The following is a 23,009-nucleotide window of genomic DNA, read 5'->3' as shown; positions in this document are numbered from 1 at the left end:
GGCCCACGTCCTTTGTTTGCATAACGACCTCTCCCAGCGGCTGGTAGGTCCTCCCAAGCCCCCTCCTCTCCTTGGCCTCTCAGGGAGCAGATGCGCTGAGCAAGAGGTTTCTCAAACTGCTGAGTCAGGGAGAAAAAGACAGCCATCAACCCCAGGGGTGTGTCGGAGGCCAGGGTGCCAGGACATGGCAGCTGTGACCGCCCTCCCGGGGGCTCTTGGCGGGTGATCCTACGCCCACCCCAGCGTTGAGGCCCCTTCCTCCATCGCGTCCATCGGTCATGTTGGTGAAGAGGAAGGACCCGGCGGTGGCTGCTCCCTGACCTGGAGGCCAGTGAGTGGAGACGGGAGCCCGCTGCAGCTGGAAGGGCTGGGGATGCCACCCTGCGGCAGATACTTGCTCAGCTTGTGCCCTGGGTTCAGTTCCCAGCCCCACAGACAGACGAAACCCCCACGTGGCTTGGGTACCACTCCTGGCCGGGCAGTGGTGGGGGGTCCTGTGGGTAGAGCCGCTGGGGGCACAGTGCTGTGCGTCCCAGGCTTTGGGCTGGGCCCTGGCAGTGTACACCCTTCTTGTTGGCAGTGCTTTACGGACCCGCTCTTTCAAGATGAGGCCCTTCTGCCCTAAGGGCATGGCTCTGGGGTACCTGGGGGGACCGCTGGAGGGAAGGTAGCCTGCTGGGTCCTCTGCCTTCAAGTAGAAAAATCCTGTTTTCTTTGGCCAGTCCCCCAAACGACTTTTCCAGCCAGGCCAGGAGGCGCACAGTCGTCTCTGCACCTTGGGAGGCGGAGGCAGGCGGATTGTGAGTTCAAAGCCAGCCTCACACCTCGGTGAGACCCAGTTTCAAACATGAAAAGGGCTGGGGGTGATGGTCAGTGGTCCAGCACCCGGTTCAATCCCTGGTTCCGAGTCAAAGCAAACAAACCCCTTTCTCTCCCGGGGCCTCCCAACCGGCCCCCCCCCTCCACTCCGTCCTTCTCAGCCCTCACCTCTTTCCCCTGGGGCCGCGCTTCTCTCCCAGGCTCCCCCTGTCCTTTACCCTCACGCCCTCAGCTCCCCTCCTCTCACCCAGGCCCCTTGGGGTCTGTCCCCTCCTCTGGGGATCCCCCTGTCCCTGCCCCCAGGGCCTCAGCTTCCCGCCTGTCCTGGGGGGCAGTGGTTCCCCTCCATGCCTGACCACCCCGCATCTCCTTGAGGACCAGGGCATGTACTCTCTTCAAGAGAAGCTTCCAGGCTTCTCTGCTGGACCCCAGGACGGACCAGGGACTGGCTGGCTGTTGCCATGGGAACCTCCCAGGGCCACCCAGATCCTGGGACAGCTCCTCATCTGGCCTTGTTCTGGTCCACAGATGAGCAAAGGCCCTTCCCGTGTTCCCAGCAGGGGTCTGGGAGGGACAGTGTGGGGTGGGGTGGGGGCCATGGATCTCTCCTCTGGTGGCTTCCCCCCCAAACTGCCTCTTGTCACCCACTCAGGCTCTTATCTGAGTTTCCTGTCCCTTTTCCTCACAGGCCTTCCTCAAGGTCACTGCCTATCTCTTTGGTGGCCTTTGGCTTCCAGATTAGCTGCCTGCCCGCTCCCCCATGGAGTGACCCTTCCCACTCACCGTTCTGCTGGATCCCAGGCCGGCTGCGGCCCATCTGGGCCTCTTCTCATTAGAGATTTGGTCTGAGCAAGATTGGGGTCAGAAAAGCCAGAGTTAGTCCCCACTGTGCCCACCCAGGGGCCTGGCCAGATGCCCCTGTGGCTTAGGGCTCGGCCCTCTTCATTTGCAGCAGACTCGCAGCGGCCCTCTCGCAGGCGGCTTTGGGGGTTAAACATTCCCCTTAAGATCATGAAAAGGCATCTGCAAGCTGCGGAGTCCAGCTGTCCTTTGGTTTCCATGGGACTTTGCTCCCAGGACCTCCTATGGCTACCGAAACCCATGCTGCTCCAGACCCTTATATAAAATGACATCGTATTGTGTAAGGTCCTTGCTTAGCATCTGGACATCTTAAGTGACAGATGCAATTTTAAGAAAGATTTTGCTTTCCTGCCCAAGGGCTCTCTAGGAAAGGCTCAGCACCCCCCCTACCAGCCCCGCCCCTACCCTCCTGGTGGTTTCAACCCACCCTTCACTGTCCACATTAGGACCCGCCCTACACAGCTCTAACCCTGAGCATCCCCCATAAGTCTTGAACCCCAAGCCTGTTCTGCCTCTCTCTGTCTATGGAGACATGGCCTTTGTCCCCTCTGACAAATAGACTCTCCTGTGAATCCCTGCCTGGTCTCCGTCTCTCATTTCTCGCTGGCCCGTCTCCCGGTTCAATTTGCGTATTACCTGTGCACAGCACAGACTCCCCCGTACTTTATTACTTATTAGTTTATTTTTCTGGTCATGGGGATTGAGCCCAGGAGCTTTCTACCTCTGAGCTACATATTCAGCCTTTTTATTTTTTTTATTTTTAGACAGAGTCTTGCGAAGTTGCCAAGGCCGGCCTCCAACTTGTGATCCTCCTGCCTCAGCCTCCCAGACAGCTGTCACTCTAAGCATGCTCCACGTGGCCTGGCTTCCCGGGTACTTTATTTAAATAATCTCTAGCGGACTTATAGTACCTAAAACAACGGAAATGCTATGTAAATAGTTGTTGTACTGCATTGTTTAGGGACTAATATTAAGAAAAAAGCCTGCACATGTTCGGAATGGATGTACTCTTTCCCCCAAAATATTTCCAATCTGCAGCTGATGGAATCCAGGGATGTGGGATCCACAGATACAGAGGGCCAACTGTACGGTAGAGGTATATTTTAATTTTACTTCATGTCTAAGGAGGAAACTGAGGGTTATTGCTGTGGGACAAGAGGATGCTTGTTCCATAATCAGGTTACAGGAGCTGGCAGGGGGAAGAGGCTAACTAACATTCAAGTTCCGACACGGTGCTAGACTTGGGACCCCCATTCCTTGTATGTGAGGTTAACAGGATTGGTTTAACTCAAAGCAGAATTTTTCTTTTTTTCCAGTACCAGGGATACTGTACCACTGAGGTACATCCCCAGTTGTTTTATTTTTTGAGACAGGGTCTCACTAAGTTACCTAGGCTAGACTTGAACTTGCAACCCTCCTGCCTCAGCCTCCTGAGGTGCTGGGATTGCAGACGTGCACCCATATCCTGGGCTAACAGCTCTCTGTTAGTGCTGCCGGGAGTCTGCAGAGTGGATGTAGAGGAAGGCGGGGTGGCCTTTGAGCTGGATCTTGGAGGATAATAAGGGTTCAGTGATGGGAGAAGGGCTTTCAGGTGGGGAGGGTGAGATGAAGGAAGTGTAGGTGGCCTGGGATCTGAGGGTTTTGAGGTACGAATTCTCCCACAGTCCTGCCTGCGAAGACGATCTTTGCTATAGGAACTAGGGACGGTGAATCAGAATGCACAGGCCCTGTCTGGGTGCAGTGGCACACACCTGGACTCCCAGCTGCCTGGGGGGCTGAGGCAAGGGGGTTGCAAGTTTGAGGCCAGCCTGGGCATCAGACCTGACTCAAAAAAACGCAGGGGAGGGTTGGGGCATGGCTCAGTGTCTCAGTGTCGAAGTGCAGCACGTTCAATCCCTAGTGCTCAAAACAAAGAGCTGCCTTGGGTGAGGAGAGGAAGGAGTCAGGGGACAGGGACACACCCTGCCTCCCAGCTGGGACAGGTTGGATGACTCCACCCTCACCCAAGTTTGGGAAAGGCCAAAGCTGGTTTTGTGGGATGGCAGGTTTGGGGAGGTGCTTGGCTCGGTTTTGCTGAATATGGGCCTAGGGTAGGTCCGGCTATCGAGCCCAGCACCTTTCTGCTCCAAGTCAAACGTCCCTGCCTCCGACTCTTTGCCAGTTCCCCTCTGTCCTTGAGCCTCTTGGGTCCCAGGACCCCTTAGCAGGCGTTCTTATCAGCATGGGACACTGACCTTCACTGACCCTGAGGGGAGGCACATAGCAGAGCGAAGGAGTCTTCACGGAGGTCATCATGGAGGTCCTGTTCAGAGTCAAAGGGACAGGTCAGCTCGCTGGGCCAGGACAGGTAGAAACCTGACGCCCGGTGCTACGGAGAAGAAAGAGCTAGAGGGCCCCCTCTGAAAGTCCAGCTGCCTTTGGGCTTCACAGGCCCACCGTGGACACCTGTCCATCTGGAACACGGTCCAGCCCTCCCGGACGTGGCTTTGTAGGGAGAACCCCGAGCTGACAGAGTGACAGGAGGCCTGAAAGGAAGCAGGCCACCCGTCATCTCCATAGGACCACCGACTGTCTGCTGCACTTGGATGCCTTTTATCTCCCTGAAACGCAGACTTTGAAGGAGGAAGCTACTGAGAGGGAGAGATCAGGTGACTCACCTAAGGTCCCATCGTCACCAGACAGTGGGAAGACAGCGGCCCTAGGCGGCATTTGAAACATGTCCGTTTCTCTAGCTGGTTCCTCTCCCCAGCCTGTGTGTTCCACCTGCCACCTGCTTCAGCTACCTGGGCTCAAGGCCCCTGCGACATTTCCTTTCTGGCCACCAACTGCCCCAGCTTGTGGGCAGAAGACTAGCCCTGGAGGAGCCTTGTTCAGAGGTGGGAAAGGAGGACCGAAGGGGGAAGCCACTTCTCCAGGCTCACAAAGCTTGCTAGGGACGGAGCGAAGGCTGGAGCCCAGGGCTGCTGACCTCCAGCTGACGGTCCCCCTGTCCCTTCTCCCTGGTCTCCTCCCTTCCTCTTGAGCATGGAATTTAGGCTCTGAGGTGAGGTCTGGAAGAGCTGCTTGCCACCAGTGGGGTTTCCCTGATCTTGTCCCCAGCAGCCACCTCCCGCCAAGGGTTTCTCTGCAGAGATGTCTGGTCGTTGCCACAAGGGGGCAGCAGGAGGAGGGACAGGAGGCTGGGCCTGCAGAGGACTGGGAGGGAGGGAGACTTCCAAGAACTGTCTGGAAACCTGAGCACCTGGGTATGGGGTTGTGAGGTCTTAGCCTTGGGGACACCCACAAAGGGCTCCTATAGGCTCATGGAGCGGGGAGTCTGGTTCCCAATTACCCCTTCAAAGACCACCCCCACTCATTCACTTGTTTGACTTGTTCGTTTGTTCATTAGTCATCTGTGGGCTCTTACCCTGTGCCTGGCCCTGGGCTGGTGCTGTTTGATACATTTTCCAGCAGCTGCGTTGGAGGAGAATAGGGAAGGAGCTAGGCTGTCTGCAGAGGCTGGGCTTGCATGCTCAGGAGGATGCCCTGCCTGGCCCGGAAAACATCTGGCTTTGGAGCTGGACAGATCTGGTTTCTTTCCTTAGAGCTCCTGATTGGGAAACCAGTCTCCTAATCTCTCTTTTGATTGAGTTAGAAAAGGTCTGACTCATAGTAAATGCTCAGTAAATGTGAAGTATTAACTCTGGAGGAGAGACCTATGAGTAAATTAATACCATATTATGTGGGTTAATACAGGGAGCCTCAGAAACAGAAAATGGGTATCTAGGCGGGTGTGGTGGCACATGCCTGCAACTCAGCAACTTGGGAGGCTGAGGCAGGGAGATCTCAAGTTCCAGGCAAGTTAGAGAGAGCCTGCCTGTCTCAAAAAATAAAGCCGGGTACAGTGGTGCACGCATGTAATCCCAGCAGCTCAGGAGGCTGAGGCAGGAGGATGGCCAGTTCAAAGGCAGCCTCAGCAAAAGTGAGGCACTAAGCAATCATGAGACCCTGTTTCTAAATAAAATACAAAATAGGGCTGAGGATGTGGCTCAGTGGTTGACAAGTGCCCCTTAGCTCAATCCCTGGAACCACACACACACACACACACACACACATAGATAGATAGATGGGCTGGGGGGGACTCAGGGAGGGCTGTGGAGGAGGCAAGACAAGGTAGATGGATGTTAAGATACAATTGGAACTGGTCCCAGTGGGGCATGTCTGCAGGCCCAGCATTTCGGGAATCTGAGGCCAAAGGAAAGTTCAAAGCCAGCCTCAGCAACTTAGTGAGTCCCCGTCTCAAAAAAAATGAAAAGGGCTGAGGATGTGACTCAGGGGTTAAGTGCCCCTGGGTTCAATCTCTGGTACCAAAAAAAAAAAAAAAAAAAAAGAAAGAAAGAAAAGAAAAAATGCAATTTTGAGTTTGGGCAAAGGGAAAAGCATGAGGGTACTATGGAACCACTTAGAGATTGCAGCAGAGCATCCTGATAGTATTAGTTATTTCACTGGGGATGGAACCCAGGGGCACTGTCCCACTGAGCCACGTCCTGCTTCAGCCGGCCTGATTGCTGGGACTCAGGTGAGTGCCACTGAGTCTGGCTCATACTCCATATATATATATATATATATATATATATATATATATATATATATATTGTTTTTAAAGAGAGAGAGAGAATTTTTAATATTTATTTTTTAGTTTTCGGCGGACACAACATCTTTGTTTGCATGTGGTGCTGAGGATCGAACCCGGGCCGCACGCATGCCAGGCGAGAGCGCTACCGCTTGAGCCGCATCCCCAGCCCCATATATATATTTATATTCAGTTGCTGGTGGGCCTTTATTTTTATGCATTTGTTTATACGTGGTGCTGAGGATCGAACCCAGGGCCTCACACATGCCAGGCAGGTGCTCTGCCACTGAGCCCAGCCCCAGGCCATCATGCTGTTTGGAAGCCACCTTGTGCTAGTCTGTCCTGAATAGACCAGTGCTCCTGGAGGCGGGTTCTGTTGGTTCACTGTTGCATGTCGGGTAGTAAGAGTGTATTCTAGTCTATGAATGAGTGGGCTTCCCAAAGTCAGGGCCCAAAGACAGCCCCTCCTTTTTCCTGTCATCCTCTCATACCGCCTCCTTACAACTTTGCCCTGTTCCATCCCTCACCTCCCTCATTTCCCTGGAAGGATGGTCCTGTCACACCTCAGGGCTGGTCCACAGCCCACATCTACAATTATAAGAACTGGCCGGGGCGGGGTGGGGGGTGCTGGGGTTGTGGCTCAGTGGTAGGACGCTCGCCTAGCAAGTGCAAGGCCCTGGGTTTGATCCTCAGCACCACATAAAAATCAATCAATAAATAAAATAAAGGTATTGTGTCCACCTACCACTAAAAAAGAAAAGAAAGAACTGGCCAGGGTGGAGGATTGGCTGGGTCGGTTGGGAACAGCCGTGGGAGGAGAAACTAGAATCAGAAGCATGACGGTAAGCAGGGACAGTGGATGTCCTGAGCCAGAGACAGACGGCATCTCGTCCTACGATGGACAGGCCTGCTGTGTGGGCGCTGACCCTCTTCCAGGCTCTGCAGCGCTGGGTGGGCGGGTCCCCCAGGCTCACACTGTTTTTAGGTGGGTGACTACAGAAGGCAGGCCTGCGGTCGATGTCCAGGCTGTCCTTTTGGCCTGTGAAGCAAATCTCTCTCTTTTCTTTGGCACTGGGAATTGACCGCAGGGGTGGTCTACCCCTGAGCCACATCCCATCCCTTTTTATTTATTTTTTATCTTGAGATAGGGTCTCACTGAGTGTCCCAGGCTGACCTGGAACTGGGTCCTCCTGCCCCAGACTCTTGAGTGACTGGGATTCCAGACTCGCACCACCTCACCCGCCTGGTTTCAAACCTCTCCTTAAGTGGTGGGCTTTCTGGGGAAGAGGTTCCTGAGCTGGGGAGACACCTCTCTGTTGCTCTTTAGGCCTCCTCCTCCTGCACCTCCATGGGGCAGTGGTGGCAGACATACCTGGCTTCCCATCTGAGTGGTCAAGGACTCTGGCCTCCCACTTCCCCCGCGGGCTCTACCCAGGGGCTGCACTTTCCCTTTCCTGCCCCCACTCACCAGCACCTGCCTCTGAATAGTGCCCCTAGGGGCAGCCCTTGAGCTCACCAAGGCTTTGCACATGGTACCTCCTTGACAGTCCCCTGGGTTGTGGAAGGAAGGAAAGGCAGATGTTAGGTAGCAGAGAATTTCATGGGCTAGTGGGGGGCTCGGGAGGCAAGTTCTGGCTTGGGGAGTATTTGAGCCAGTGGGGGCACTCCACCACCGAGCTACATCCCGGGCCATTTTTAAAAAATTTATTTATTTATTCTAATTTGTTATACACGACTGCAGAACGCACTTCGATTCATAGTACACTTGTAGAGCACAACTTTATGTATCTCTGGTTGTTCACAAAGTAGAGAAGTAGAGTCCCACCATTGGTGTCTTCATACGTGTACTTAGGGTCATGATGTCCATCCCATTCCACCATCTTTCCTACCCACATGCCCCCTCCCTTCCCCACCTCCCCTTTGCTCTGTATAAAGTTACTCCATTCCTCCCATGCTCCCCCCCACATCCATAATGGATCAGCATTCACACATCAGAGAAAACATTGGGCCTTTGGTTTTTGGGGATTGGCTAACTTCACTTAGCATTATCTTCTCCAACTCCATCCATTTACCTGCAAATGCCATGATTTATTCTCTTTTAATGCTGAGTAAGGTTCCATTGTGTATATACACTACAGTTTCTTTATCCATTCATCTACTGAAGGGCATCTAGCTTGCTTCCACAGTTTAGCTATTGTGAATTGTGCTGCTATAAACATTGATGTGGCTGTGTCCCTGTTCTATGCTGTTTTTTAAGTCCTTTGGGTATAAACCAAGAAGTGGGAAAGCTGGGTCAAATGGTGGTTCCATTCCCAGTCTTTTTTTTTTTTTTTTTTAAAGAGAGAGAGAGAAAGAGAATTTTTAATATTTATTTTTCAGTTTTTGGTGGACACAACATCTTTATTTATTTTTATGTGGTGCTGAGAATCAAACCCAGCGCCCCGCGCATGCCAGGTGAGCACGTTACCGCTTGAGCCACATCCCCAGCCCCATTCCCAGTTTTCCAGGGAATCTCCATACTGCTTTCCATATTGGTTACATCAATTTGCAGTCCCACCAGCAATGTATGAGTGTGCCTTTTCCCCACATCCTTGCCAATGCTTAGTGTTTATATTCTTAATAGCTGCCATTCTGACTGGAGTGAGATGAAATCTTAGAGGAGTTTTGATTTGCATTTCTCTGATAGAGACGTTGAACATTTTTTCATATATTTGGTGGTTGATTGTATATCATTTTCTGAGAAATGTCTATTCAGTTCCTTGGCCCATTTATTGATTGGGTTATCTTTTGTGTGTGTGTGTGTGTGTGTGTGTGTGTGTTTGCTCCCATTCTGTAGGCTCTCTATTCCCCTCACTAATTTTTTTTTTTTTTTCTGAGAAGAAGCTTTTCAGTTTGGATCCATCCCACTTATTGATTCTTGATTTTATTTCTTGTACTATGGGTATCTTGTTAAGGAAGTTGGAGCCTAATCCTACACGATGAAGATTTGGGCCTATTTTTTCTTCTATTAGGTGTCTCTGGTCTAATCCTCAGTCCTTAATCCACTTTGAGTTGTTTTGTGCATCGTGAGAGATAGGGGTTTAATTTTATTTTGTTGCATATGGATTTCCAGTTTTCCCAGCACCATTTGTTGAAAAGGCTATCTTTTCTCCAATATATGTTTTTGGTGCCTTTGTGTAGTATGAGATAACTGTATTTATGTGGGTTGGTCTCTGTGTCCTCTATTATGTATCATTGGGCTACAAGTCTATTTTTGTGCCAATACCATGCTGTTTTGTTACTACTGCTCTGTAATATAGTTTAAGGTCTGGTATTGTGATGCCTCCTGCTTCACTCTTCTTGCTAAGGGCTTTTGCTTTGGCTGTTCTGGGCCTCTTATTATTTTTTATTTTGAGATAAAGTCTTGCTAAGTTTCCCAGGCTGGTCTCCCAAGTTGTGATCCTTCTGCCTCAAACTCCCAAATACCTAGGATTATAAACATGTGCCACCGGGGCTGGGGATGTGGCTCAAGCGGTAGCGCGCTCGCCTGGCATGCGTGTGGCCCGGGTTCGATCCTCAGCACCACATACAAACAAAGATGTTGTGTCCGCCGATAACTAAAAAATAAATAATAAAAAAATTCTCTTTCTCTCTCTCTCTCTCTTTAAAAAAAATAAATAAATAAAAAAAATAAACATGTGCCACCGCCCTGGCTGAGTGACTATTCTTGAAGAGCTGGGTGGATAAGTGTGTGCACTGGCAGATTGAGGCTTTCTGGTGGTGACAAGGCTGGGAGTGTGTCCATAGGAGCTGGTGTTGGAGGAAAAATGGAAAAAAGCTTTGATCATCCGGGGCCAAGGAATTGAGCAGCAGATCATTGTTGAATGAACTGGCCAGAAGAGGTAATCAGTGAGACTCAAGTCCCTGAGAATGATGACAAGAACTGGGAGGAAAAGGAGACCAAGGCCACAGGGTGTGGTGGGGCATGAGTGTAATCCCAGTGGCTCAGGAGGCTAAGGAAGGAGGATTGCAAATTGAATACCAGCCTCAGCAACTCAGCGAGGTCCTAAGCAACTCAGTGAGACCCTGTCTCTAAATAAAATATAAAAAAGGGCTGGGGGTGTGGCTCAGTGGTTTAGCACCCTTGGGTTCAAACCCTGGTACAAACAAAAACAAAAACAAAAAACCCAAACCCAGAAGCCATTGATTAAGTCTCAGGGAACAAGAAGGAGCCACCATGATGGGTGGTAGTTAACCCTGAGGAGGGTAAGGGTAGCCCAGCCAGGTGGCAAGAAACTTAGAGGAGCTGGAGTTTTCCCAGAGGCAGGTAAAGGACTGGAACCTGAAGCGGAGGGAGAGGGAGGCCTTGCTGAGACTGAGGGCTGGGGGAGAAGGAAGGCTCCACCGGAGAGGGCAGCCAGCAGGGACAGAGAAGCTGGAGGAGAGGGTAGGATGCGGGAGGTTTTTTGATGAGGGACTGGAAATTTCAGGGAGTCTGACTTCAGAGCAGACGAGGGAAGTAGAGGCAGATTGGGTCAGGTGAGGGAAGAGACACTTGGGGAAGTTCTGACTCTTTTCTAGTAATTAGAAAGCAGGAAAGTGAGAAGGGAGCTATTCCTTGTAGCTTCTGCTGGTCTAGCTGAGATCTGGGCTTTCAGGGGAGGCCCATGTAAATGTTTACAGAAGGTGAACTGGAAATCCGATCCTGGCTTGAATTATAAACCATAATAAAAACACAGAGGGCTAAGAGCAAATAACAATCCCTTACAACTGGATGATACTTTAGAATTCATGAGGTGTCTTGTTGCATGTTAGCATATATTTTCTTTATTTCCCTCTTATTGCAATCCTGTGAGGTGGGCATCATGGGTGGTGAAGGTTTTGACTGGCTGAAGGTCACATTCCCATGAAGTGTCAAAACTAGGATTAAAACTCTTTCCACTCTGCCCTATCTGAAGTGCCTTCCTCATGAGCACAGTTAAAATTTTGAGTTGCTTTAAAAAATCCTCCTGAAATCTATTCTCTTTGCATCTTATCATTCTTTTGTGCCTCTTTTTCAATATTCAGGGTTTATCTCAAGGACGTCTCCTCACTTCACTTAAGTCTCTTCTTACATAATTTGATAACCCATCATATGGAGGCAGTAACTGTTTGCAGGCTCTGTTTTGACAAGCCCGGAAAAAATGCAGGACAGAGACTCAGGACTAAAGACAACTGTGCCTACTTAACTGGGAGGAGGTGTCCTGGAGCGGGCTGAGGCAGAACTGGACACTGGAGGAAGGGACAGATAACTAATTCTCAACTCCTGGCCGGGAGATGGTCTCCGGATAAAACCGGTTAATCTCATCCAAAGCCACGTCATTCCGAGCTTTCCAGCTTCCCCAAACCTTTGGAGAGCAGGATGCGGCTAGAAAAGGGATACAGATTTCTTGCTGGGTCAAAAGGGTCAAATCCCATCGGCCTGCCCGCTGACAAAACCGGTTTCACAAGAAGTTTCACAAGAAGCAGCTAAGCGCCACCCTCTGGATGACGTCACGAGACACAGCCCTATCAGGTCATTACCGTGTTTTACATCTCCAGAAAGACCCATTTCCACTGTGGGGCAAATACAAGTTTGTTTAATCACATGGGTCATAAAACACAAGTAAAAAAGCAGTCGAGAAAAATCCTTCCACATTATTAGGTATAATATTTTTTCATCATGTTTTAGGCTATCTGGGGGGAAGATGAGGTCCATCTCTGGAAATTTTAAGATGTTGTCCCCCCTCTGAGAAAAGTAGTTGCGTCCGACTCCTCCCCGCCCGTCGGTTTCGGAGGCGCGGCCGTGACGTGCGGTTCTGGGCGGGGCTGGACTGGCTCAAGTGCGCTCCAGAGGGGGAGCTTCTTTGGGGGAGAAGGCTGCCCTGGAAATAAGCCTCTTTTGTGTATGTACATTTTCTCCTTTTTTCTTCTCTCCGTACTTGTTTAGTCATGAATTAAGACATATGGAAGACGGAGGGGCCTCAGTCCTCATTACGGCTATGAAGAGGGAGAGGATCCCTCCTCCTTGCCTCTCCCAGTGGCCACGTCCATTGCGCGCGGAGTGGCCCGATTTCAGGGGTACGATGGGTCCGCGTTAGGGATAGGAAAGCCGAGTGGCCTCATGGCCCCGCAGGGAGGCACCCCGCGACTGGTGCTGCTGTTTAGCGGGAAGAGAAAATCCGGGAAGGACTTCGTGACCGAGGCGCTGCAGAGCAGGTGTCTGTGGGGAGGGGAGGAGGAGGAGAGGGAGCTCACTGCGTCCGGCGACCCAGGGGAGCGTGTGGGTCTGCTGGAGTGGGCTTCGGACCCCAGCTTCTCTGGTGGCCGGGCAGGAGGAGCAGGAGAAGATGCAGGATTCCCACCATCACTTAAGACAGCCGTCTGCACACGCCCACTCCAAAGACAGGCGACTACTTCTGCAAAGCCCTTAGCTGTAGGTCTGTCTCTCCAGGAGTCACCAAAGAAACAGTGACTACCAAGGCACTTTCTGTATACTTTTCCTATTCTCATGACAGTGCTGTGAGGTAATTTACAAATAAAGAAATTGACGCACAGATAAGGGATTTCTTTAAAAACATACCCCGTATGTGTCTGGTTCCAAAGGCAATCTTTATTGTTCATTGAGGACAAGGACCCCTAATAGTAGGGATTTAATAAGTCTTTATTATATGCCCGGCACTGTACCTGTATTAATTTATTTAATCATCATAACCTTTGGTAGGTACTGTGTAGTGTTATTTGCCTCTCCACTTCACAGATGAAGCAAGGGAGGCTCTGAAAAGTTAAAAACAAAATTTGCTGGGTTGCAAATTAAGTGGCGAATCCAGGATTCAAATTCAGTTTTATTGACTCCAGGGACTGGGTTATTTCAGTTTTAGCTCACCACTTCCCCCAAATAATAATAATGCCTTTAGCCTTCGCTCATTGTTTTTTCTTGGAGCAAGATATTCTGTCTGGCATTTTTGCTGGGGACTGGGCTAGGAGGGCAGAGAAGGGGAGAAAGTGGAGTGGGGCTCCTCTCCGCTTTTTATTCCCATACTGGGGATTGAATCCAGGGTGCTCTACCGCTGAGCTACACCCCCAGTCCTTTTTGTTTTTTATTTTGAGACAGATTCTCACTGAGTTGCCCAGGCTGGTCTTGATTTTGTAATCCTTCTGCCTCAGCCTCCCAAATTGCTGAGATTATAGGTGCACCACAGCCAGGTGCTCCTCTCCCCTTGAGGGCTAGTAGGGTGTGGTGTCAGGAAACTGTTTTGGGTACCCTGGGGGTTCTGAGAGGTTGTGGGGGATTCCGGGGCAGAGATCCATACACAAATTCACCACCAAGTATCTACCATCATTTCCTAAATTGCATCCCAGCTCTGGAAGTTAAATAGCATTAAGAAACAGAGGTTCTGAGATTAGACTTCTGGGATTCACATTGTAGCTCAGCCTTAGTGGCCCATCTGGTACACATTTCATATTGACTCTGCCTCAGTTTTGACATTTGTTCAATGCAGACAAAGACAGGATGGTGGAAGAATTAAATGAGGTAATACATGTAAATGGCTTAGAGAATAAGTCTTGGCTCAGGAATGAAACGTTGGCTATTTTTATTTAACTCATACTGGTTTCATTAGTTACAGGGTTGCTTCAGGTGAGTCAGTTACCCTCACTTAGCCTCAATTTCCTCATCTGAAAATAAGAACACTCATCTCACCACGTTGGTGTTTAAGTGTAGGTGTGAGCAGCTCAAGGCCAGGGCAGAAATTGTGTATCTCATTCATATTTCTGTTACCTGGAATCAAATATGGTGCCCAATAAATGACTGACTAAGATCATGGAACAACTGAATGGATGAGTTTTTTATGTTGTGGTGACCAAGTTAGTTGAGGCTGAGATATCCCTGGTGGTGACTGGGTTTAGGGTACTAGCTGTAACTTAATTGAGGCAGAATATCATTAGGCCTGGAGGCCTGGTGGATTTTCTTTCTTTCTTTCTTTTTTTTTTTTGCACCAGGGTTTGAACCCAGGGGCAATTAAACACCAAGTCCCAGTCTCAGCCCTTCCCGCTCCCCCGCTTAAAATTTTTTTTTTTTTTTGTAGATGGACAGAATACCTTTATTTTATTTATTTGTTTATTAAATACATTTTTTAAATTATTGGACACAACCTTTATTTATTTATTTATTTTATGTGGTGCTGAGGATTGAACCCAGCGCCCTGCACACGCTAGGCGAGCACTCTACTGCTGAGCCACAATCCCAGTCCCCCAGAATGCCTTTATTTTATTTAGTCATTTGTATGTAGTGCTGAGGATTGAACCCAGTGCCTCATGCATGCTAGGCAAGCGCTCTGCCACTGAGCTACAGCCCCAGCCCTCAGCCCTTTTATATATTTTATTTAGAGACAGGGTCTCGCTGAGTTGCTTAGCGTTTACTAAATTGCTGAGGCTGGCTTTGAACTTGTGATCCTCCTGCCTCCGCCTCCTGAGCCCCTGGGATCACAGGTGTGGGCCTCCGTGCCTGGCTTGGAGGTTCTCAGTGTACTTATCATCCTACGTTTTATCCATTAGCGTCAGGGCTCCTTTATATTCATTTGAATTTCATAATAATCCTGTTTGGGAGAAAGAAACTCTTATCCCTGTTTATAGATAAGGAAAAGGGGTCAGGGGCGTTGAGAGCGGCCACAGTGACAGCTGCCAACCGAGGCCTCTGGACTTCTCTTCTGGAGCCTGGAGGCTCCAGGAAGCCCTAGGTTGACGGGGTCCTGTATCTCCCTGTCCCACAGACTTGGAGCTGACATCTGTGCTATTCTCCGGCTCTCTGGCCCACTCAAGGAGCAATATGCTCAGGTAGGTGGTGGCTCTGTGGCATCTGGGAACCATCTCCCAGGCTTTGGAGATGTGACTGCTGCTGGCAGAATGGTAGCCATCTCTTGGTTTTCTGTGAGGGGTATTTTGGGGACATTTTCAGCTTAAGCGCCTTTTTTTTTTTTTTAATATTTATTTTTCAGTTAGACACAATATCTTTATTTGTTTATTTTTATGTGGTGCTGAGGATTGAACCCAGGGTCTCGCACGTGCAAGGCGAGCGCTCTACCGCTGAGCCACAGCCCCAGTCCCTTAAGCGTCTTTCTTAATAGCCTCGCTTACTCCTGATCACCTCTGCAGAGCACGTTCAAAAGGGTGTCCAGGGAAGGCTATAGATATTCAAGTTGACAGCTCTGATGCCATTTGATATGCATATGTCTGCACAGAAAAATGACAGCTTACATCTCCCCTCTTCCCTGCTGGCCTGATGGAATGCCCTAGAATTTTCTCCTTAGATATTTAGTGACATGAGTTGTCGTTAAATGAAGAGCACAAGTTGTAGAATAGTGTGGTACATCTAAATCTGTTTTGTGTTGCTATAACAAAATACCTGGGGTTGGGTAGTTTGTGCAGAAAAGAGTTATGGTGGTACAAGAACATGGTGCCAACATTCACCTGGCTGCTGGTAAGAACCTCATGGTGGAAGAACAGTGAGCAAAAGCAAGGTCATATGGCAAGAGAGATTGAGGGAAGGTACCACGATTACTTTATAACAACCCATTCTCACCGTAACCCCTCCAGTCCCAAGAGAGAAGCTTTAATTCCTCTTAGAGGTTCCAGCATCACCACATGATTCTCGGTGGAGATGTACCGTAACAGTAGAGAATGCAACATTTGGAAAGGACTTTGTGACCGAGAATTACAGAAGAATTAAGACTATATTTGCTTATATACCCAGTTCCTCAACAAGTGCATACGTGGGAGGTGCCTTGCATTTTGTTAAGCACTGCTCAGGTGCTGGGATTCTGTGCACTTCCTGGGAAAGACACATGGGAGACTGTCCCGTTGCCCTGCAGGGGGGAGACAGAGGTGGGACAGAGATCTTTTCATTGAAAATGAATTTGCGTCTTTTGAATTTTGAACCATATAGGTTTAAAAAAAAAAACAAAACTGGTTGTTGTTGTTGTTAAAATGGAATTTAGAAAATAAACAGGAACTCCCAGAATCTTGACTTCAGGAAGGGACCCCAGAGGGTGAGATCAGCTTGTCACAGAGAAGAGCCCCCTAGTGGCCCACATTCTGTGGCTTGGCATCCAGGTGCACACTCCCAGGGACTTGGGCTCAGGGCAGTTGCCCAGTGTGGCCTCTGGGGCCACACAAAGGGAACTAATCCCAGCTTCTGCGCAGTAACGCTGCCTCCGTGGGAGCAGCCTTCTGTCCCCGCGGACCCGCCTCCTGTGCGGGCCCATCCACAGCCGGGCAGTCTGAGGGACTGTGGGATTGCAATTTTTTTCTATGGAGAATCTTTCTCGATGAAGTTGGATGCAGAACTTCCTTGTTCCTGGGAGACATTTTTTCATTGCAAATGAATTTGTATCTTTTGAATTTTGAATCATACAGGTTTAAAAAGATTTTTTTTTTTTTGGTTGATGTTAGAATGGAATTTACAAAATAAATAGAAACTCCCAGAATTTTGACTTCAGGAAGGGACCCCAGAGGGTGAGATCAGCTTTTCACAGAAGAGCCCCCTCGTGGGGTGGGGTTAACAGGTAGTGGGAGAAGGAGGGAGGAGGGCCAAGGGGAGGTACTACTCAGCTTTTTCCAGTGGGACCTGAGGAACAGTTTCAAAACCACTGATCCACTTGAAAAATCCCAGATCGGGGCCTACTCCAGATCTGCTGAGCCAGAACCCAGATGGATCAGGGAGGAAAGGGCAGGAGTTTGAGTTTGCATTTTTAAGTCTTCCAGAGGAGGCCCTGACAGACCCTCCTGCCCTGTTACTGAATTGAGTTGGGTGCGGTGGCTCACGCTTGTAATCCAGGGGGCTCAGGAGGCTGAGGCAGGAAAATCGTATGTTCAAAGCCAGCCTCAGTAACTTAGTGAGGCCCTCGGCAACTCGGTGAGACCCTTTCTCAAAATAAAACACAAAAAAGGGCTGGAGATGAAGCTCAGTGGTTAGGTGCCTCTGAGTTCAATCCTCTACCCCACCCCCAAAAAAAAGAAAAAAAAAAAAGAAAAAAACATTGCTAAATTGATGACCCAAGTCACAGGTGGAAACATAACCAACAAGCAGGCCACATGCTCCCAGTGGAGGGGAGGGGATAGCTGATAAGCAGGAGGTAGCTGCTGCCCTCTCCTTGGAACAGGGCATCAGGTGGGGACCAAGGAGCTGAGAGCTGCTGCAGATGCAGTGGCACAAGTCCCACTGGCTCCTGAGGCAGGAGAATCACAAGTTTGAGGTCGGCCTGGGCTCCTTGGCGAGAACTTGTCTCCAAAAGGTGAAAAAGGCTGGGAATGTGGCTCAGTGGTAAGTGCCTCTGGGCTCAGTCTCCATCCCCTACCCTCATCCCAGAAAAGCAGGAGGAGAGAGGGAGCCTGGGGGGAAGGCCTTGCTGAAGGGGAACCAGACCTGAGCGGGTGACGCTCTTCACACCCCTTCCTGGCCTGGACCCTCTGGATGTGCCCTCTGGCTGTCAGGATCCTGGAGAAGGGGAGGCCAGGTCTGGAGGCAGCTCCCTGGGTGGGGGACCAGGGTTTTCAGCAGAGTGCCAGGAATGTGGGGAAGGGGAAGGGGAGGGCGGAAGGCAGGAGTTGGGGTGAGGGAGGACGTGCTGTGAAGTTTGTTGGTTTTTGTCAGATTTCCCACTTGAGTTGAAGGCTAAGCCTGTGCCCAGGGGTTGCCAACTAATTTCAGGATTAGTTTAAGCCAGAAATAATTGGGAAGGTAAAATTTGCAAAGAGAAAACCACATCAAACATTCAAAGACAGATGGAAACAGTTTCTGGAAGACCCCAGACCTTTCTCTCACCTTTGAGTGCCTGGGGTTTGTTCGGTTCCAGAACTCTCTCCTTTGCAGACCTTTGGCCTAATGGCTGGAGTCATTCTTGCTCTACGGCTGGGGAGGTGGCGGGCTGGGGAGGTGGTGCGACAGGGCCTGCTCTTCCAGTTCTAGGAGGGCCTTCGAGGTTGAGAGAGCAGTGCCTGAGGCGTAATGTGCTTTGGACAGGAGCACGGCCTGGACTTCCAGAGACTTCTGGACGCCAGCACCTACAAGGAGGCTTATCGGAGGGACATGATCCGCTGGGGGGAGGAGAAGCGCCGGGCCGACCCGGGCTTTTTCTGCAGGAAGATCGTAGAAGGCGTCTCCCAGCCCGTCTGGGTAAGAGGTCACCTTGGCAGCCTGAGGACAACTTCTCTCCACAGCCCTCACTGTTCCCAGTCCCCTGTCTGCCCTGCCCTGGTCCCGTCTTTCCCCGGGCGTCACAGCAGCCTCCACTCCTCTCGGTCTCTGGCTCTGGCTCTTGTCCTGTGATCCCTTCATCAGGCAGCAGCCTTTTACAAAGAACATTACTCGTGTCACCGGTAGTCTGCAACACTTTAGTGCTGGATGCGCATGCCTGTCATGTCAGCTACTTGGGAATACTGGGGTGGGGGGACCCAAAACAAGACCCTTTGGTGGCTACCCGTCATTCTTGTGAACAAGATCAGTCCTTAACGTGAACTTTTGGACATTGCTCCTGCTCCTTTCAGCCTCTTCACTCTCTGAGCTGCAGCTGCCCCTTCCTTCTCTGTTCCTTAAATAAATCAATCTCGTTTTGTTTTTCTTTCTTTTTTTGGTACTGGGGATAACCCAGGGGTACTCAACCACTGAGTCACATCCCCAACCCTTGTTTATTTTTTATTTTGACACAGGGTTTAGCTAAGTTGCTTAGAGCCTCACTGAGTTGCTGAGGCTGGTCTTTTTTTTTTTTTTTTTTGAGAGAATTTTTTTTTAATATTTATTATTTAGTTTTCGGCAGACACAACATCTTTGTTTGTGGTGCTGAGGATCGAACCCGGGCCGCACGCATGCCAGGCGAGCGCGCTACCGCTTGAGCCACAAGCCTCAAGACTGAGGCTGGTCTTGAACTTGCAATCCTCCTGCGTCACTGGGGTTACAGGCATGTGCCACTGTGCCCAGCTGTATTATAGGCTCTGAAGACAGGTGCATTTTACCACTCTAGCCTCAGCACAGTGCCAGCACCTAGTAGGTGCTTCCTGAAACCCTTGTGCAGTGCTCTAGTCCGTGAACAAGCAGTCTGCAGGGGGTCGGCACTCAGCAGTGATCTCTCAGTGTGTGACCGAATGGAATGAGGAACTGAGGCCAGCTGCTCTGTCCTAGCTGCTCTGGTGCTCACGATGCCGGGCTGGAGCTGCGCAGTGGTTTGGTTTCTCTGGTATCCCCCTTCCTGCCAGCTGCAGCAACCTGCCTGTGTCCCTGCCCTGCAGCTGGTGAGTGACACACGGAGGGTGTCTGACATCCAGTGGTTTCGGGAGGCCTATGGGGCTGCGATGCAGACGGTCCGCGTGTTCGCCTCGGAGCAGAGCCGGCAGCAGCGGGGCTGGGTGTTCACACCAGGTAAGCTGCTTGTAGCATCTGTCCCCAGGGCTTGGTTCACAGATGAGACACACCGTGTGGAGGACACGGACCCTGACCCCAGTGTCCTGGGCCTCCTGCTGGCTCCTTGGTAAGCCTGAGGACAGTGAGGGAGAGGTTCCAAGGAGGGGTCTGAGGCCTAGGGCTCAGGAGTGGGACGGCAGAGGTTGTTCTGGAGGGTCAAGGTCTCCCTGTGACTCTGACTTGGTCCCTTTACCCAGGCTGTCTTCTCAAGGCCAATGGGCTTCTCTGGGGGTCTGGCTGAGACCCACCCCATGACCCTCACCTTTGCCTTGCAGCTCTGTGGGGGCTGACAGCCGGGGAGGAGAAAGCCTGACCAGCGTAGTTCCTCTTGATGCACACACCTGGTGCGGGGTGTCCCGAGGACGCTGGCCCAGGACTGGCTTTGCAGGCTGTTCTGAAGACCAGCTCAGGCCTCCAGCTTGCCTCTGGTCACTGTGCCACAGAAGCTCAGGTCAAGGGTACCACCCTGCTGCCTGCGGGTCTCCTGGGCCCTCCTGTCGGCCAGGCTGGGCTGAGCACCTTGCAGGCAGCAGCTCACTGACCAGTGCCCCAAACCCACCAAGTGGATGCTGCTGTTCCCTGGCCCGTGACACACGAGGGCCACAGAGAACGCCTCTGCTTCTAGCCCTGCACACTGGCCTCCTGGGAGGACTGAATCAGACAGATGGAGGGTAGAGATGAACACAGCGGGGGCTGGGGGGGCTGGGGTTGTGGCTCAGTGGTAGCGCACTTGCCTGGCTTGTGTGAGGCACTGGGATGGATCCTCAGCACCACATAAAAATAAATAAAATAAAAGTATTGTGTCCATTCTACTAAAAAAGAAAGAAGGAAATGAACATAGCCGTGATTCACACTGAAGCATCATGCCTTTTGGGTTGTGTGTGGTTTTATTTTATTTTATTCTGGGACTGGGGATGGAGTCCAGGAGTGCTCTACCACTGAGCCACATCCTGAGCCCTTCATATTGTTTTATTTTGAGACAGGGTGTCACTAAGTTGCTGAGGCTGGCTTTTAACTTGAGGTCCCCCTGCCTTAGCTCCCAAGTGGCTGGGGTCACAGGCATGGGCCACCATGCCCAGCTTGTTTGTGGTTTCCCATGATGCGATTCACCCTGTGTGCGAAGTGGCAAGTGAAGAGTTCAGTCGGCTGGCCGTGGGCGGTGCGCCTGCACCACAGTGTTGGAGCGGGTGGGGATGGGGTGGGGATGCCCTCCAGGCGGGCAGAGCTTGACTTTGGGACAGTAGTGAAGAGGCAGCGGGAGGACCCTCTCCGCCTGAGCCAGCTGGCCTCCACGCCTGCAGGGCTGGGGCCTGACTTCACCATGCCTCTCCACAGGGGTGGATGACGCTGAGTCAGAATGCGGCCTGGACGACTTTGGGGACTTTGACTGGGTCATCGAGAACCACGGAGATGAGCAGCGCCTGGAGGAGCAGTTGGCCAACCTGCTGGAATTTGTCCACTCAAGACTATCTGTCAGGCTCTCGAAGTGAGCTGGGCGTGCTGGGCTGGGCCTGGGGTTGGCTCTGCAGGATGTGGGGGTCCCAACCCTGACCAAGGTCGGGGAGCGGACAGGGCCTGTCCAGATTTCTTGGGGCAAGGGCGGGTGGTTGTCAGGCAAGTTAGGCAACCTTGAGGGAGCTGGCTCTCTGGGGAGAAGGCCCCCGACTTCCCTGCCTCCTCAGGAGGACACATAGAGGGCACAGGAGGGAGAATCCTGTGTGCTTGAAGCAGGAACGTGGCCATTTCCACGGGAGCCAGGCCTGTTGGCTCTGGTGGCCCCACGTCCCTGTCTGGATGTTCTCAGCCCCTCGTTCTGGGCAAGGACCCAGAGCTCCCTAGTGTGCTTACTAATAAACCTCCTTGGAACACACGCGCAGAGCTGGATTTCTCTCCTTTCCCCAGTGCCAACCTGGACCGCGTGGGGCTCGGAAGGGCCCTGGGTGTCATGGTGGATGTGGGTCCCTGCATCACCTTGCACCTGCTGGTTGGCATCCTGTGCCTGCACCCCACAGGTGAGAGGCCTGTTGTGTTGCAGGTGGGATTGGGATCTGAAGGTCTTATGCTCGGGGAGAGTTCCAAGAAAGACTTAGTGTCCCATTCAGAGTGTCTCCGGAGAGTGTCCTCATGTTTATATGGCTTTTCACAATCTCCGGATTTCATCATAGCACCCTGTGGACTGGGCAGGGACAGTATTTTCATGTGCATTTAGCATGTGCCAAGAACTCAGAGCGGTCAAACAGTTGGCCAGGGTCAGAGGGTCAGGTGTCAGGGCTCAGAGTGAGATGCAGCCCCGATGCCTGGCCCAGCCCCATCCGCTACGTCGTTGTGAACATGGCACTAAGCCCCTCAGCCACTTGCCCTCCCCTGGCCAAGTTGAAGTGCCCCAGCTCTCTAGCCCTGGCTTGTTCTCCTCCCTCAGATTCTGCCAGTGCTCATAGAAAGGGGACCACGGAAGCGGTCGATGCTCAGTGTGACCCAACAAAACCTGGCACACTCTTCCCCAAGTGTCTTCACCCCCCATCACCACCGTGTTGCTGGGCCCCAGACCCTGAGCGCACTACGAGGGGCAGGACCTGGGCTGTTCCTCAAAGCACTTTCAGCTAGGGGAGGGACAGACGTGTACCCCAAGGTGCCAGAGTGCTGAACTCCACGCCAGAGAGAATCTGAGGGAAGGTGGCTGGACTGAGTGGCACTCCAGGCCTGACACGCCCGGGTGAGCGCTGGCCCTCTGTGCTGGGCGCACTGTCCCTGCTGCTAGGGAGTCTTCCTCTGAGCCAGAGCAGATGCTGGTGACCGATCCCAGTCATGGAAGTGACCCAAAGTCACCGGGTCCAAGTCCTGCAAAAATGGAGGTCAGGTCTTTGGATGACACACCCGGAACAGGTGTCCCGGAGGGAGAGTGGGCAGGGGTCTGCTGCAACTCTGAGAAGAGCCCTGAGCTGGAGACTCAGGGTTACCAGGGGCAACTAGTCCAACAGCGACCTGAAGTGAGACGACACTGAGCGAATCTCAGCATAGAGCAACACAGAACCTGGGGTGACCGTCAAAGCTCCTGCTTCCTGTAGGTTGTTTTTATTTACTGCTGACTGATTGATTGAAGAACCATTCCCTGAACAAGGGTATATGGGCGAGGTGCAGGTGAGCTATGGCGGGGCTGCAGGCAGGTGAGGACTTGTGGCTTTGCCCTGGACTGCCCTGGAGGTTGGGCAGGAAGGTGTCCTGTGTCACTCCCGGGCTTGGCAGAAGGTGGTGCAGGGCGTAAGGAAG

General features: G+C 51.5%; 1 protein-coding gene and 1 long non-coding RNA gene across 7 annotated transcripts; one reads left to right on the top strand and one right to left on the bottom strand.

The window, feature by feature from the left end:
• Positions 1 to 12,172: 12,172 nt before the first annotated feature.
• On the top strand, positions 12,173 to 21,612 carry Pmvk (phosphomevalonate kinase). 6 transcript variants are annotated; one of them, XM_076862070.1, is made up of 5 exons: positions 12,360 to 12,508; positions 15,061 to 15,124; positions 18,309 to 18,461; positions 19,571 to 19,700; positions 21,078 to 21,612. In XM_076862070.1, the coding sequence occupies exons 1-5, from the start codon at positions 12,414 to 12,416 to the stop codon at positions 21,230 to 21,232; spliced, it is 597 nt and encodes a 198-aa protein (XP_076718185.1). In that variant the 5' UTR covers positions 12,360 to 12,413; the 3' UTR covers positions 21,233 to 21,612. The 6 variants fall into 6 exon arrangements, with proteins under 6 accessions (XP_076718190.1, XP_076718185.1, XP_076718188.1 ...); XM_076862075.1 differs by lacking the exons at positions 12,360 to 12,508; positions 15,061 to 15,124 and adding an exon at positions 12,173 to 12,195; XM_076862073.1 differs by lacking the exon at positions 15,061 to 15,124 and having other exon boundaries at positions 12,419 to 12,508.
• On the bottom strand, positions 16,002 to 18,574 carry LOC143403826 (uncharacterized). The gene is made up of 2 exons (XR_013091895.1): positions 18,111 to 18,574; positions 16,002 to 16,152 (listed from the first exon to the last, which is right to left on the bottom strand). It is a non-coding gene; the product is annotated as an uncharacterized LOC143403826 (long non-coding RNA).
• Positions 21,613 to 23,009: the final 1,397 nt, after the last annotated feature.

Source organism: Callospermophilus lateralis, chromosome 7, assembly GCF_048772815.1.
Source record: "Callospermophilus lateralis isolate mCalLat2 chromosome 7, mCalLat2.hap1, whole genome shotgun sequence".
Lineage (NCBI taxonomy): Eukaryota > Metazoa > Chordata > Mammalia > Rodentia > Sciuridae > Callospermophilus > Callospermophilus lateralis.
This window is presented reverse-complemented; position numbering and strand designations above follow the sequence as displayed.

What these genes read in the sequence shown, in the direction of transcription:
- Pmvk (XM_076862070.1), top strand. Translation starts at nt 12,414, where the DNA reads ATGGCCCCGCAGGGAGGCACCCCGCGACTGGTGCTGCTGTTTAGCGGG. An exon ending in GCGTCTCCCAGCCCGTCTGG is followed by an intron (nt 18,462 to 19,570) that starts GTAAGAGGTCAC and finishes CCTGCCCTGCAG; the next exon opens with CTGGTGAGTGACACACGGAG. An exon ending in GGGCTGGGTGTTCACACCAG is followed by an intron (nt 19,701 to 21,077) that starts GTAAGCTGCTTG and finishes GCCTCTCCACAG; the next exon opens with GGGTGGATGACGCTGAGTCA.